General features: G+C 37.3%; 1 protein-coding gene and 2 pseudogenes across 1 annotated transcript; all 3 read right to left on the bottom strand.

Moving 5' to 3' along the window:
• Positions 1–377: 377 nt before the first annotated feature.
• On the bottom strand, positions 378–3,216 carry LOC107675344 (toll-like receptor 4; annotated as a pseudogene).
• A 3,010-nt stretch (positions 3,217–6,226) lies between these two features.
• On the bottom strand, positions 6,227–8,838 carry LOC107675341 (ileal sodium/bile acid cotransporter-like). The gene is made up of 6 exons (XM_016469634.1): positions 8,248–8,838; positions 7,585–7,703; positions 7,404–7,492; positions 7,148–7,323; positions 6,847–7,004; positions 6,227–6,715 (listed from the first exon to the last, which is right to left on the bottom strand). Exons 1-6 carry the CDS (start codon positions 8,625–8,627, stop codon positions 6,543–6,545), a joined length of 1,095 nt encoding a protein of 364 aa, XP_016325120.1. The 5' UTR covers positions 8,628–8,838; the 3' UTR covers positions 6,227–6,542.
• Positions 8,839–10,546: 1,708 nt separating this feature from the next.
• On the bottom strand, positions 10,547–13,567 carry LOC107675329 (GTP-binding protein 8-like; annotated as a pseudogene).
• Positions 13,568–13,802: the final 235 nt, after the last annotated feature.

Below are 13,802 nucleotides of genomic sequence, written 5' to 3' on the forward strand. Positions count from 1 at the left end.
AACATGTACCAAAATACCTAATGTACAGATCTGATCAGCACATGCAGAAATAGTCTGTGGTGGAGATTATTTAGAAAAGGGAGTTTTCAGTAGTTAATCCAAACATCAGTTTATGTCTGTTTAAATTGCACTAAATGTTTAAAGATGTGAAATTATTAACTGCAAAAGGCAAATATTACCATGTTTGCACAGTGAGTCATATTTGATGTTACACCAGGTTTATTAAAGCATATTATAAAAAGTAAATACATTACAAAATGGTTATTAAATGTATATGTATTTAAAATTAATGTTTTAAAAATGTAGTTAAATACAAAAATAGAAACAATCATTTTAAATGCAACTTTAAGTTTGCCGATTGATTACAGAAATGAAGTTTAGTTGGTTTTATTAGAGCTCAGTTTACACCACAACCTGTCCCAGAATGCCTCATGCATCTCAGACTCCCGTGGCCAGTCTAGATAGGTTCTAGTTTTTACCAGGCGGGCCAATCTATGATGGGAGGATAGCAAGCGACACGGAATCATTTCTATGAAGACCAGGATAAGAATGTCCCTGTGTTCTACTTGGAGCCGGTAGGTGGCCAGCTGCATCTCCAAAGAACACCAGTTGCTACCGAGGTAGTTGCGACTGATGAGACAAAGAGTCCGGCGACTTGCATAGATGCTGTCCGTGATGTTTTCCACAATGTCTTGTCCCAATTGAAAGTCCCGACTATGCAGGCAGAGACGCAAAAACGGAGGGCCCCGCTGCTCTAAGTTTGGAAGAAGTTCCTCCATGACCCAGTGCTCATCCTTACCGCTGTAAGACACAAAAACATCATAGCGGTACTGGTGTTTACTGTTCACATGCAAAGCCTCTCGTAACCATCCACTGGCGATGTGATAGAATGGCGCAATATATTGGCCTGCAAACTTATATGACAGTATCACAATAATAAAAATACACAAAAAGGCAGAGGTGGAGGTGAAGAAAACAAATTCAATATCAAGTGAGCAGGTTTTGGAATAATCAACAAAGTTAAGGTGGTCGATTCCATTGTCAGTCAAGCACTGCAGTTCTTTCATGGTGGGCCTGAACATGGCAACCTGCACCTTCCTGTTGGCCTTCGCCCATGAGACCAGCCACGCATTATCACACTTGCAGTACAGACCCAAGCCCAGAAGATGGAGGTACTTCAAACTAGTGAGATGTTCCACCAAGTTTTGAAGAACATTGATGTTATCTTTTGGCATAAGAACTAGACCTGTCAATGCTTTTAAGTCTTTGGTCAGACTTCCATCCAGAAAGAACATTCTGCAGTTTGTCAGAATCAGCATCTGGAGTTTTGTCAGATTGTGAAACATTGTGGCCAGGTTTGGCTGCTTCGTCAATTCAATGTTTTCCAGATGTAGGGTTTTTAAATGAACAAGCTGATTGATTACAGCCAAGTCTCCGATATTGTCTGAGAACATTGACTCAAATTCCAGATTGACGACCGATCGAACATATTTCCCAATAAATTCATTTCCACAGTTCATATATGCTGCATTTATCTTAAGGGTGACTACAGATGTCAAGAGTGAACTGTTGCAGCCCTCAACGGTCACATATTTACCTTTAATGTGGAAATTTAGACCCTGACCCAGTGTAGCATTGTTCCTGATCACAAGCTGCATTGGTCTCAAGCCTGAACTAATGAAAACGTTACTTAAATTATATGGAATAATTCCAAATATATCAGAAAAATGCAGTGTGATCAGTGGCACATCAGGTGGGAAGTTCAGATCTCCCAGCAGAAATGCACTAAGGTTAATCAGATGGCCAAATGATTCCGGTTCAATATGAATTATAGGATTTCCTTGGAGATCTAAGACCATAAGTTAATATAAACCACTGAATGCGTGTTGATAAATGTAAGATAACTTATTGCTACAGAGGTTTAGCTCTTTTAACGTGTGTAATCCAATGAAAGCAAAATCTTCTGTTAGAAATGTTACTGATGGATAAGTCCAGCATTTCAAGAACTGCAAAACACAAAAACTGGTGGGAAATTATCTTATCTATGTTATTTGTGCTTAGTATCATAACAGAAAGACTTTTGACTGTCTGTGGAAATGAGGAACAAAGAGATAGGAAATCATTTGGTCTGAGCACATGCTTAATTATGTTAACAATAGTGATATTTCTGAAAATCTGAAAGACTGAATATACATCTAAGACATTTACAATCTTATACACATATATGTTACCTTTGAGCACAATTCCCTTAATATATTCACAGCCATGTGAGATATTAGTAGGAGTTTGTGGCAAGTTAATAGTCTCATAACGAACTTCTAAAGACTCAACTGAATATAACTTTGCTGCAGTACACAAGTCATCAACGTTAAGTACATCCATTCTGACTCTCAAAGTATGAATTTTATGCACTCCAAATACAGAAAGATCTCTGAGGAAATCAGTGTTTGAAACAAAGCACAAGATAAAAAGATTTCCCAAAACTTCTAAAGCTCCCTCGTCTACATGCTCTACTATTCCTAGATAAAAATGTACGTCTTCAATATCGAACTCAGTAGATATGTAACCGTCAGAGATGTTGAACACCGAGCAGTTTGGGTAGTGAAGTCTATTTAGCTCATATTCCTCTAACTTAAACAGCTTCAGTGATTTTGCTTTTGCCAGTCGACAAACGACCTCAGATATATCCTTCAAACATACATTGAGTATCTTTAATTCTTGCAACTGAGGAATCATTTCAAAAACATTTGGTGCCAATGATGATAAACTATACTGTGAAAGAGACAAATGGTTAAGTGAGGAAAGGCGACTGAAATCAAGAGCTACCTCGCAACAGATTTCTGTAGACAAGAAAGACAATGTTAATGAAGTTACATTGGTCAATTAATTAAAAGCCTCTGGAGGGATCTCTGATAAACATCCAACAATTTCGAGGTATTCCAAAGAAGCAAAGCGTGAGAATGAGTCTGGAGCCAAGGCACCATGAAAGTCTCGTTCCATTTGAATGCAGAGGTTAAGTAAGTTTGATGGAAGTCCACGCAGGTCTTCTTTAATGTTAGTGACATGATGGCACTCAGCAATGTTTGTTTTTCCAGCACAGGTTGTGGCAACAGGAAACTCTTCCACATCACTGTAGAAAAGGCATTTATCAGCAAGCCAAGAACATACACATGAAGTCTTCAGAAACAGTATGAAGAGCGAGAACAGAGGCACCATCTTCAATTCCTCAGTGATCTTTATAGCGGCTTTATGATTCTTCTCGTCTTGTCGTAATCGGTCTTTCACTGGAGGTAATTAACCATGTCGGAACATTTGAATAAGAACTAAACTTCCCTTTACTGTGTCTACAAGACGCGAGCCAGGCCCCGGGCGACGACCTCTCCCCCTCCGCCGCCTCCGGTCTTCGAATGTGTGACTTAGTCTGTTGCCTTATTTCTCTGTGGTATTAACACAGACACGTGAGGGCTTAAAGGGAAGTTTTGTCATAATTTTTTATTCAACCTCATGTCCTTTCTCATGCGGATCATAAAAAATATTTTAGAAAATGTCACGATGGAAGTCAATGGGCACTAAAACGGTTTTGGTTATCAACATTCTTCATCAAAATATCTTCTTCTGTGTTCCACATAAGAACAAAAGTCATATAGGTTTGGAACAACATGAGGGTGAGTGAATAATGATAGAATTTACATTTTTGGGTGAGCTATCTCTTTCAGGTTAAAGTTCTGAAAGCTCGTTTAGCCATTCTGAGCTGATTATTGTTCAGCTGAATTTGATCAAATTCCAGCAATTTCTGAGAAACTGCATTGTGACAAGTGTAATATATTTTATTGGACATAGGTTAATGAAACCTTAAATAAGCTGATTTAAGGGCAATCTCATAACAGTTACCCTCATGCAGGGTATAATACATGCCCAATATAATTAGCTTCTGGTGTAGTGCTTCCTGTTTGTTGCTGCCATGTGTTTTGAGTTTGAGCTCCTTCAAGTTAATTCTTTGTCGTCTAATTTTTTATCTTAAAATAAATTTTATACACCATCATTCTCGTTTCTATAACGTGTGAATATATCCCCTATCGTATTCTACAACAAAAACAATCAGAGCACCTTGTTATCACTAGTTCTATTTTTGACTTCCCGAGTCCGCTATTAGCATATAGCCCGCTAGCATCGCCAGCGTGGTTGCTGCTAATCTCGCTTACATTACTAATACACTATTCACTGTTGCTTTTATGGCGGATGTGTGTCTACCTTTGAGTGCAGGTGAGGACACGTTCGAGCTGCATTCGGTGCAGCTCGAGCTGGAGGCCGTGGAGAAGCAGATCCGTGACCTGGTGGAGAAGCAGACCCAGCTGAGAGAGCGGAGAGCCGCGCTGGAAACATCCCAGGCTGACGCTCACAAGTCCGAGGTAAGTGCAGCTGCTAACACTCCCACCACCTCTACTCCGTGTGTTTCTCTGCACAGGCCCGGTGCACCCAGGACGCGATCTTCCCAGATGTCCTTCACTCCGGCGCCGGGACACCACGGACCCTGGGTGCACCCCCCACGGAAGACGCGAGCCAGGCCCCGGGCGACGACCTCTCCCCCTCCGCCGCCTCCGGTCTTCGAGAGTTGCTTTTTCAGAATATATCTTTATAATCTTTGCAGTAATCTATATACTATATATATATATATATATTTGTAAACATAAATCTGACTAAGTGTTGTTAAACAATGATTAAAACAAGAAAAAAAATACAACCTCATTGGGATTTTTATTTGTTTACTGATATTTAATTTATATAAAAAAATATTTTATATGTAATATTTTAATATATTTTTTAACTAATCTGGCTAAATGTTCTTAAATGGGCTTACAACAGGAAAAAAATGTAACCATTGTCATTTTCTATTTACTTTTTATTTTAATAAAATATAAAATATTTAACATTTTAATGTTTTTAAACAATTATGACTATCTGTACCTTTACTTCTCAACTAATAAGGATGTTTAAACTGGACTAAATGTTGTAAAATGAAGGCTTAAAGCAAGAAAGAAAAATGCAAACTCATTGGCATTTTTAAATTACTTTTTTTTATTTAATTAAATATTATTTAAAAATACTGTTGAAAATGTTTTAACATTTACATTTTTTTACATACATCTGACTGCCTGTAGCTTTGATGTAAGGCAGTGACACTGATGTAAGGATGTTTAAATAGTTTTCATGGAAATCAAGACAAAAATGCTCTATCAATAAATCTTGCCACCGGGACAAGACCACAGGAACCAGATGAGTCCTCTGCACAATGTGACATTGCTGTAGCCTGGAATTGAACTGCTGGTTCGTCTGGTCAGAGGAGAACTGGCCCCCCGACTGAGCCTGGTTTCTCCCAAGGTTTTTTCTCCATTCTGTCACCGATGGAGTTTTGGTTCCTTGCCGCTGTCGCCTCTGGCTTGCTTAGTTGGGGACACTTCATGTCTAGCGATATCGCTGACTTGATTGCAAATGATTGCAAAGATACTATTTAAACTGAACTGAGCTGGATGTTGACATCACTGAATTCAATGATGAACTGTCTTTAACTGAAAAATTAGTGTTTACTATTGTCATTTTGCATTATTGACACACTGTTTTCCTAACTAATGCTGTTCAGTTGCTTTGACAATCTGTATTGTTAAAAGCGCTATATAAATAAAGGTGACTTGACTAGTGAAATCATGAAATTTTAAGGTCTGCTAGGATCAAGATCTGACATCACATTTTTGAATATTCATTTTTTATTTATGTTGTTTTACATATAAATATCACCAACAAAATAAAAAGTAAAACACTGCATGCAATGACAATTGAAATTTTTTTGAAAGCTTGTAAGCAATGTTTATGTTAGTTTAGATGTTAAGTAATTTAAAGCAATAAAATGCTTTATAAAAACAAAACAAAAAAGTAAAAGAAAAGAAATCCCCAGTACATGGAATAGTCCCATTGTTCAAACATGGTAAAAAAAGGCCTACAATGTAAGTATACATTTTTTGTATCATACATGAATAATTTAAAAAGCAAAACATTAAAGGTCCATTACAATTATGTGTATACAAAGTAACATTTAAATAAATGAGCTTACATTCAACCTACTTGAGACATGTACTTTGTTTTCTTAAATTATTAAATATGTCACTTCTTTATTACATTAGTAGCATTAGTACTACTATTAGTAGTAGAAATAGTAGCATGTTTAGGGCATTTGAGAAAAGTCAGTGTATTTCAGTAAATATGCTAAATCTAAGGTATATTAATTGAAAGCTGCAGACCAGAGAAAACGTAACACACAATTCACAGACAAAATACAGCTTTGTATTAGTAAACCTGTCGGCAAACATGTTTAAATGCTTACTTGGTTTGTTTTTATAATATATGAAAGTGCATCCACTTGTCTCGACTGGGGTTGAGTTTAACGATAAACTCTCTGGTTGAGCTTGAATAGCTTGTTCAAAGTTCATGCCTCCAGAAGGTCCATGTGGACCGCTCTGGTCACACAGGCTAGCAGAATGACGTTTAGCTTACAACTTTGTACCTTTGTCCTTATTCTCAGTGTTGCCATTCTCTTCACAGTGAAAGCTACCATTCTCCAAGGCGTAATTCTGCTTATCCTGATCCTCAACTGTGCTCTGTGTGCCTTCCCCATCCTCCTCTGCCGATGTCCCCCGCCTACAGCGCTTCATTGTGCAATAAACTACAAATACATCAAGGGTCATCATGATATGTGTTATCAACTTTTCAAAGTAAAGTGAATGTTATGATTCCCAAAACAAACTATCATATTTCCAATGTGTAAATGCAGAGTGAACAAGTGTTTCATCTTACGTCCAATTGCAATCACAGCCACAACCAGTTGGAATATACTGTAGATTAAGGGGAAAGTGAACATGAGCTCAAGCTCCGCAGGACTGAAGGACAGCTGGGTAATAGTACTGGCCAGCTGGGCGTTCTGCATGCCTGTTTCTAAAGCAATGGTGCGGCACCTGCAACACATTCATGAGAAATAAACCATCACATTTTTCTTCAGACTTTCTGCCATATTTATTGACCCCTCAGAGCATGTGTACTAACTGTCCCAGCAAATCATCTAATGCCTTATGGGAAGACAAAATTGACAGATTTTTACCTGTACCAAGGTTGTCCCACAAAACGTGCCAGGAGAAAGCCCAGACCAAAGCCAATAAATGGATAAATGGTACCGATGATCCAGAGCGAAGGAGCAATGGTCCATGAGGACTGATAAAGCACACCACCTATGACTGCAATGATGATGATGAGGAAGATTCCTACCACAGATCCCACCTATACATAGAAAAACAAAACACGTGTGAAGCTGCATGGCATGCATGAGAGTTTACAATATAAACACAGAAACAACTTACCTTGAGGATCTTTTTGGCTGCTTTGGGCCACCTGTGTTTCGTGAAAATCCCGAGACCGACAGGCACAAGTAAACTCACTAGTGTGATTCCTGGAATGATCATCAGCAACATTTAAGATACAAGTTCAAACAAATACATACAATGGAAAATCTTGTGTTTAGGTCATTTGAGGCCGGTTTACCGATGCTGTCATAAGGGATCTGGATCGCATCGCCTGAAGTCCAGACTGAGGTATAGATGAGCAGACAAAGAGGCATCATTCCCAGAGCCAGAATTGAAGAACATGCTGTCATGCTGATGCTATGGGCAGCAAAAATCAGCATTTAGTTGTGGTCTAAAAATTGTCGTTCTGTCTATAAACTTTATAAACATGCGTCATTGGATTATGATAAATCTAATCAATTTGCAAATGCTGTTCAAATAATTTGGGTCTAGTTATGCTGAAAAAACAGTAAGAATGCATTAAACAAAGTTTAATATTTTCTGTATTTAAAAACTTTCTAAAATATACTATAATCACAATACTTTTATTATTATTATAAAATAATAAACAATAAAATATTAAATAAAAATAATTGTATAATTCTACATAATTTTAGAAACAATAGTTCCATCTATACATATAGTTTAATAAGCAGATAAAAAAAAAAAATCTAGTTCAGCATAGTAGACATTTTATGAAAACAATGAAAGTAAACCTACATATGACACTACTGCATTTAAAAAGACAGACTTCATGTTTTAAAGAGCTGGTGTTTACAAAGTTTATTTCTAGGAACTAGAAAGCCTTCAGTGTTATAAGCAACATAATGACAATGAAAAGTGAACAGATTGATAGTCTCACCTTAGGTCCATGTCTCCATCGAGCCAGTAGCAGAAAACATTGGAGCTGGAACCTCCAGGGCAACAGCCCATGATGATGATGACTAAAGCCTGGACTGGAAGCACGTTGAAAATCAATGAAAGTGCAAAGGCTGTGAAAGGCATGATGCCAAACTGGCATAGGAAACCGATGAAAATGCCCCAGGGCCTGCGGATGTGCACCCAGAGCTTTCTTGCTTCGACAGTGCAACCCATTGAAAACATGACCAAGGCCAGCATGATGGTAAGTGTGGTGCTCATCACCACGTTGAGGATGTCATTGAATGGATCACGGGGCACCAGGCAGGACGTGCCCGTGCAGATAGTGGCATTTATGTGGCAGGTGGGCTCTGGTGTGCACATGTTGACCAAAGTGAGTTTGAATGAAGTGGTAAAGAAAAAAAAGTAGGATCCTGTGGGGCAGATGGTGTAGATTCCAATCGAGACGTTGTAGAGATGATGCTTATTTGAGAAAGTGAGCTAAGATTCCAGATTGTTCCTGCATATTTTCCAAAACACCACCTTTCCCACCCTCAGTTCTCTCTTTCCTGCATCCCGGGTGACAAAAAGTAAACTTTTACCTGTCTCTTAGAGCTTTAATATCTGTCTGTTGTCTATAAAATTCACAGGAAAAAATGTTGAAAAATTATTAACTTACTGCAAATATTTTATGGGGTCAGTGTCCAAATGCCAACACGTAAAAGAGAGTGGGCGTAAAAAAAAAAAAAAGAATGTAATTGTCAAAGTTAAGTTTAGACACAATAAATGAAATTGCACCCTCCTGCAATTTTATAGCACGGTGGCACTTAAATTTTATTGTTTTTCTCCAGATACGGCCTATACCATCACCATTCACCACCCCTGCTGTTGCTGAGTGGAGAAGACATGATGCCTATATGACCCAAAACTGTATGTGTGCCATACAGATGAAAAGAAAACAAATGTCATAAACTGTATGATTCTTTTTAAAAGACCCTTTAGAGATATGACTGTAGGAATGTATGGCACCTCACTCACTTTTTTTCAATACAAAAATGTACACACATTTAGTTTACACACATTCACAAAGTTAAATTTTGAAAAAGTTAAACAGTTTGAGGTCTTTGAGGACACTTAGATGCAAAGTTCATTGATGGAATTGGTATACTGCTCTCATAAGGTAAAAAAAAAAAATAGCTTGTTTAAGGCTTTTAACTCTCAGCTGCAATAATGCAATATTAAAAAAAGAGGTTATGAAGCTCTTTTCCAGTCTTGGCATGGCTTTTGTGGTGTTAAATACCAAGCACTCATTACACTAAGATTGATATCACTGTGACTGTCTTCTTCAGTGAGGGTTTTCAGAGTAACTTCTAAACATTTTGAACTTCGAATTCTAAAGGTTAAACAATGAATTAAAAATGTCATTAGTTGAATTAAACAGTTCCTGAATATGTCGTTTTGGTATTGGCTTAGAATATTTGGCAAATTGAATGAATTTTAGTGTCTACGCAACTGCAACAGAAAAAACAAGCTGTGCTGTACTTGTCAAATCGATGACAATAACCTTGTAATACGCAATAAGATTGTTAACACTGGGGTGGAATCACAAAACCCACCTTACCACAATTAATTAGCAAGAGTAATGCTCGAAAAGTGTGTAACATAGACCACAGCACACCAGGTTTACAACAAACCAGGGAGAAGAAATGACCCTGAGAGATTAAATTAAAGAGTAAGAAGTCCTTTTGTTATCCATTCACTGGGTTTAACCCATTTACTTGGATTTAGGTTCAGTAATTAACTCATTCTACAAATAGGCCACAGTTTCCAGTAACAGAATATGTTATGTTAACAGAAAAACTGGTCTGGAACTTGATCTGATCGTATCATGCTGATACATTTTAGTTTAATCTCCAAAGGCATGAGCAAGATTTAAAGTTGAACAGTCACTCACAAACATTCAGAGCTACACTTTCTGTCATTTTATTTAGAAGAACAAATAACAGCAACAAAAAGGAATGTGCATTTGGGATATTCCCTAAGATCTCACTAAAATATAAATGTTGTTAAATCATACACTTGATTCCTGGATCATTCAGGGAGTTTATACAGAGCTGCATGAATCCTGAAACCAGTAATAATATGAGTCTAGCCTCTGCATTTGAAAATAATACATAGATTCAGCAATTCAATGGTTTAAATCAGTCATTTTCAAATTGGTTTTATAACATTGGGTCCAGACCTCAGATTTGTCTTTGTGACGTGTGGAAAGGCAGTGCAGTACACTCACGACTGTTTAGCGTTAAGCTGTAGATTTCCTGTTACATGTGCTATGAAACACCTGAGCAGATAAATCCCAGAGAACTGGACTGAACTGCATGTCAAAGGAAGAGGGGAGAGAGAAAGAAAGTTAAGTGTATGTGTGTTACTTATCACTTTATCTGTGAAAACTGACTTCCTGTATTGACACACAAAAGCAAACGCAACTGTTTCCACAACCCCAGCCTTATCTTATCAGCAAGTTGATAACCATCTGACCACATTAACATTTTTCATCTAACAGAGAGAACCTTCCTAATTTTAATAAAATTATAAGTCAGAAGCACTGATATATCCTTATAACAGATTTTATCTAATTGCTGGTGATCAAGAGTACCTCATACACACACTCACATAAAACCAAAAGAAGTGACGAAGGATGCGTGTGCATTATAAGCTCAGCACTGCTCATACGTACATCATCACGATGACATGTGAAATACCTTAAAACATTCCAATGCTGCCGGAATGTTGTAACAATCCTTGATGTGGCCAATGTAGCCAAAAAGCAGACTATATCACACACACACACACACACACACGCACGCACGCACGCACGCACACGCACACACACACAGCAGTGTCATTTTCATCAGCCATTGTCCAATAAACATTTCTTATGAAGTTATTAGATTAATATTCTCTTTAAGTTGTGCTGTTTTTTTGTGGAAATCATTATACATTCTTTTCAGAATTTATTGATGAATGTAAAGCTTAAAAGAACAGCATTTATTTGAAAAAGAAAACTTTTGTAAATGTTTGATTTTTTTGTGATATTTTCTAAATTATTATTATTATTTTTTTTTTTACAAAATCTGCTGATTTGACACCTAGATAATGTTATTTAGCTGGCTAACATAAATTAGGTTTTGTCAGAATTGATGTAACAGTGCTTCAAATGTGTGTTTATGAATTACTGGAGTTTACATTATATCTCTATATTTTCCGGCTTTTTTTTTTTAAAGAAAATATATATTTGTGGAACACTGACTGGACCAACAGAAAATAAATTCACATAGTTAAACTCTGTTTATATGTAAACTTTTCTGGATGCAAAATGATTATCATTATTACATAGAAAGAAATAACAAAAGAGAGTGTGTGTCTATACATCTTACCTCACTAGAAGTGGTTGTGGGAAACACATGCTGGTTTGATTTTTGATGAAGTCCCGAAGCTGTAGAGCAAGAGCCAACAAAGCGCCCTGTCGGGTTCTATTTTAGTTATCACCAGCTAAAACAAGACAGAGAGAAACAAATGGTTATTTTTTGGCATCTTTTACATATATATATATATATATATATACAGTGGTGTGAAAAAGTGTTGGCCCCCTTCCTGATTTGGCTACATAATGTATTCTTTCCAATGAAGAGACAATAATCTTGTGCGTTTGAAAGTCAAAGATGCATAAACCTTTGAAATTAGTACTTTTGGCTTGGTTCACACTATAATAATTTTTTTTTTAAACTCAGTCTTTAGGACTGACCCTCCGCATGGGTATTTTACAAGAAATTAAAACAAATAATGCTACAAATAATACAATTGGAACTCCGTTAAACTAAATGTAAAACTGTAAAAATGTCAAATTCATGGAGTTATAAGATTTTATTAAATAACATGTAATTACTATTCTAGGTCTAGAAATCACACGTTTACAATCAGGCTACCTCATATATTCAGGTTTTTCTACACAGTGGTAACCCTGGTTCTTCAATGAAACAAGAATCGTTGAGGAGGTGGATAAAAAAAAAAGATAAATGAAAAAGTTTTCGTGTTAATGCTTTATTTTGTCTTGTTTTAAGTTATCTTGATGCCCTTTGGAAGTTTGCTGTGGCCCTCTGGTTGAGAACTACTGATCTAGACTGAGACGTTGATAACAGCATATAGTACTCTAACGCCCCCTGTTGGACAATCACAGTAAGAGCATGAGACAAACACTCACCACATAAGGCAAATTGAACTCTTCACACATCTCCACAGCAACTAAATCTGCCTTCTGCAGACCTGCACCTCCATCCACCAGCAAGAACGTCCTCACCAGACTAGAGACACATAAATGAGAAAATCAAAGAAAGAAAAACTCTGAATTCTGTCATTTATATATACTGACACACGCTTTATCATCTACTACTTTCTATACTCAACACAAGCATGCAAAAATAAATATCAGTATTGTGAGCTAATACAAAACAGTATCAACTTCAACCTACTTGTGACGCTCTTGAAGGTACGGTTCAACCATCTCTACAAAGTCCCGTGGGGCATTGTGTCCATACCCCGGCATGTCTACAAGAGTAAACGCCTTTCCCACAGTGAAGAAATTTATTTTTTTGGTGTGGCCCTGTGTGAAAATAAAGACTGAAAATGAGTTATTTCTGACCATGGAGAACTGAACGGCAGAGAACATCCATGACCTACAGACTCACCGGAGTTTTAGAGACCCGCACATCTACCTCCGGTGCAAGAGAGAACAAGGCACGGATGAGAGAAGACTTCCCCACGTTGCTTCTGCCCATAAAACACACCTGCAATGCACACAAACACTCAAAGCAAACCTGAGACGCAATTTGAAATGTCTAGTGCAGTGGTCCTCAACCAGGGGTCTGCAGGATGACTTCAAATTATTTAAAATTAATATCATAAATGTAATATTAATATATTAAAGCAATCTAAATGAATTTAAATGCTAAAATAAACATACAACACAGATGTAAACTGAAATCATATTTCAAATGACAATTAAAGACAATCTTATGTTACCTGTGGCTGTTTAAGAAGAGGTGCATGGTCTATCCGGACCGCAGAGGTAGTCAATACTATGTTTAGAGGAGGGAGTGAACAGTGTCTCTGCCTGACAAGAGTTCCTCCAAGCTGGGATGAAAGATCTTGAATTCTTCCTGACTGACCTGTGAGGACAGGTGCTCCTGCAGACTGCTAAAGGGGTACAGAAGACCCTTCAGATGCGTGTCTGAAGTAGAGGCAATGCCTTTATCCTCAGCATTGTGTTAGATCAATTCACTCAGGATGACAATTTTTTGCTTTTTGAAGTCAGTTCGTGTGTCATATCCATTCATTGGGATTTGGAATTTGAGAAGGCTTGCTTGATGGTTTCTGAAGTTTAAATCTTTCAACTAAGATTGACTAAATTAAATACTATGGTCCATATCTATCCACTTGTATCCAGAATTGTAGTCTTTACATAAACAGGTCATTCAATCAGATATATCAGCATTTAATTCA

This window comes from Sinocyclocheilus anshuiensis, unplaced genomic scaffold (assembly GCF_001515605.1).
Source record: "Sinocyclocheilus anshuiensis isolate Anshui unplaced genomic scaffold, SAMN03320099.WGS_v1.1 scaffold656, whole genome shotgun sequence".
Taxonomy (NCBI): Eukaryota; Metazoa; Chordata; class Actinopteri; order Cypriniformes; family Cyprinidae; genus Sinocyclocheilus; species Sinocyclocheilus anshuiensis.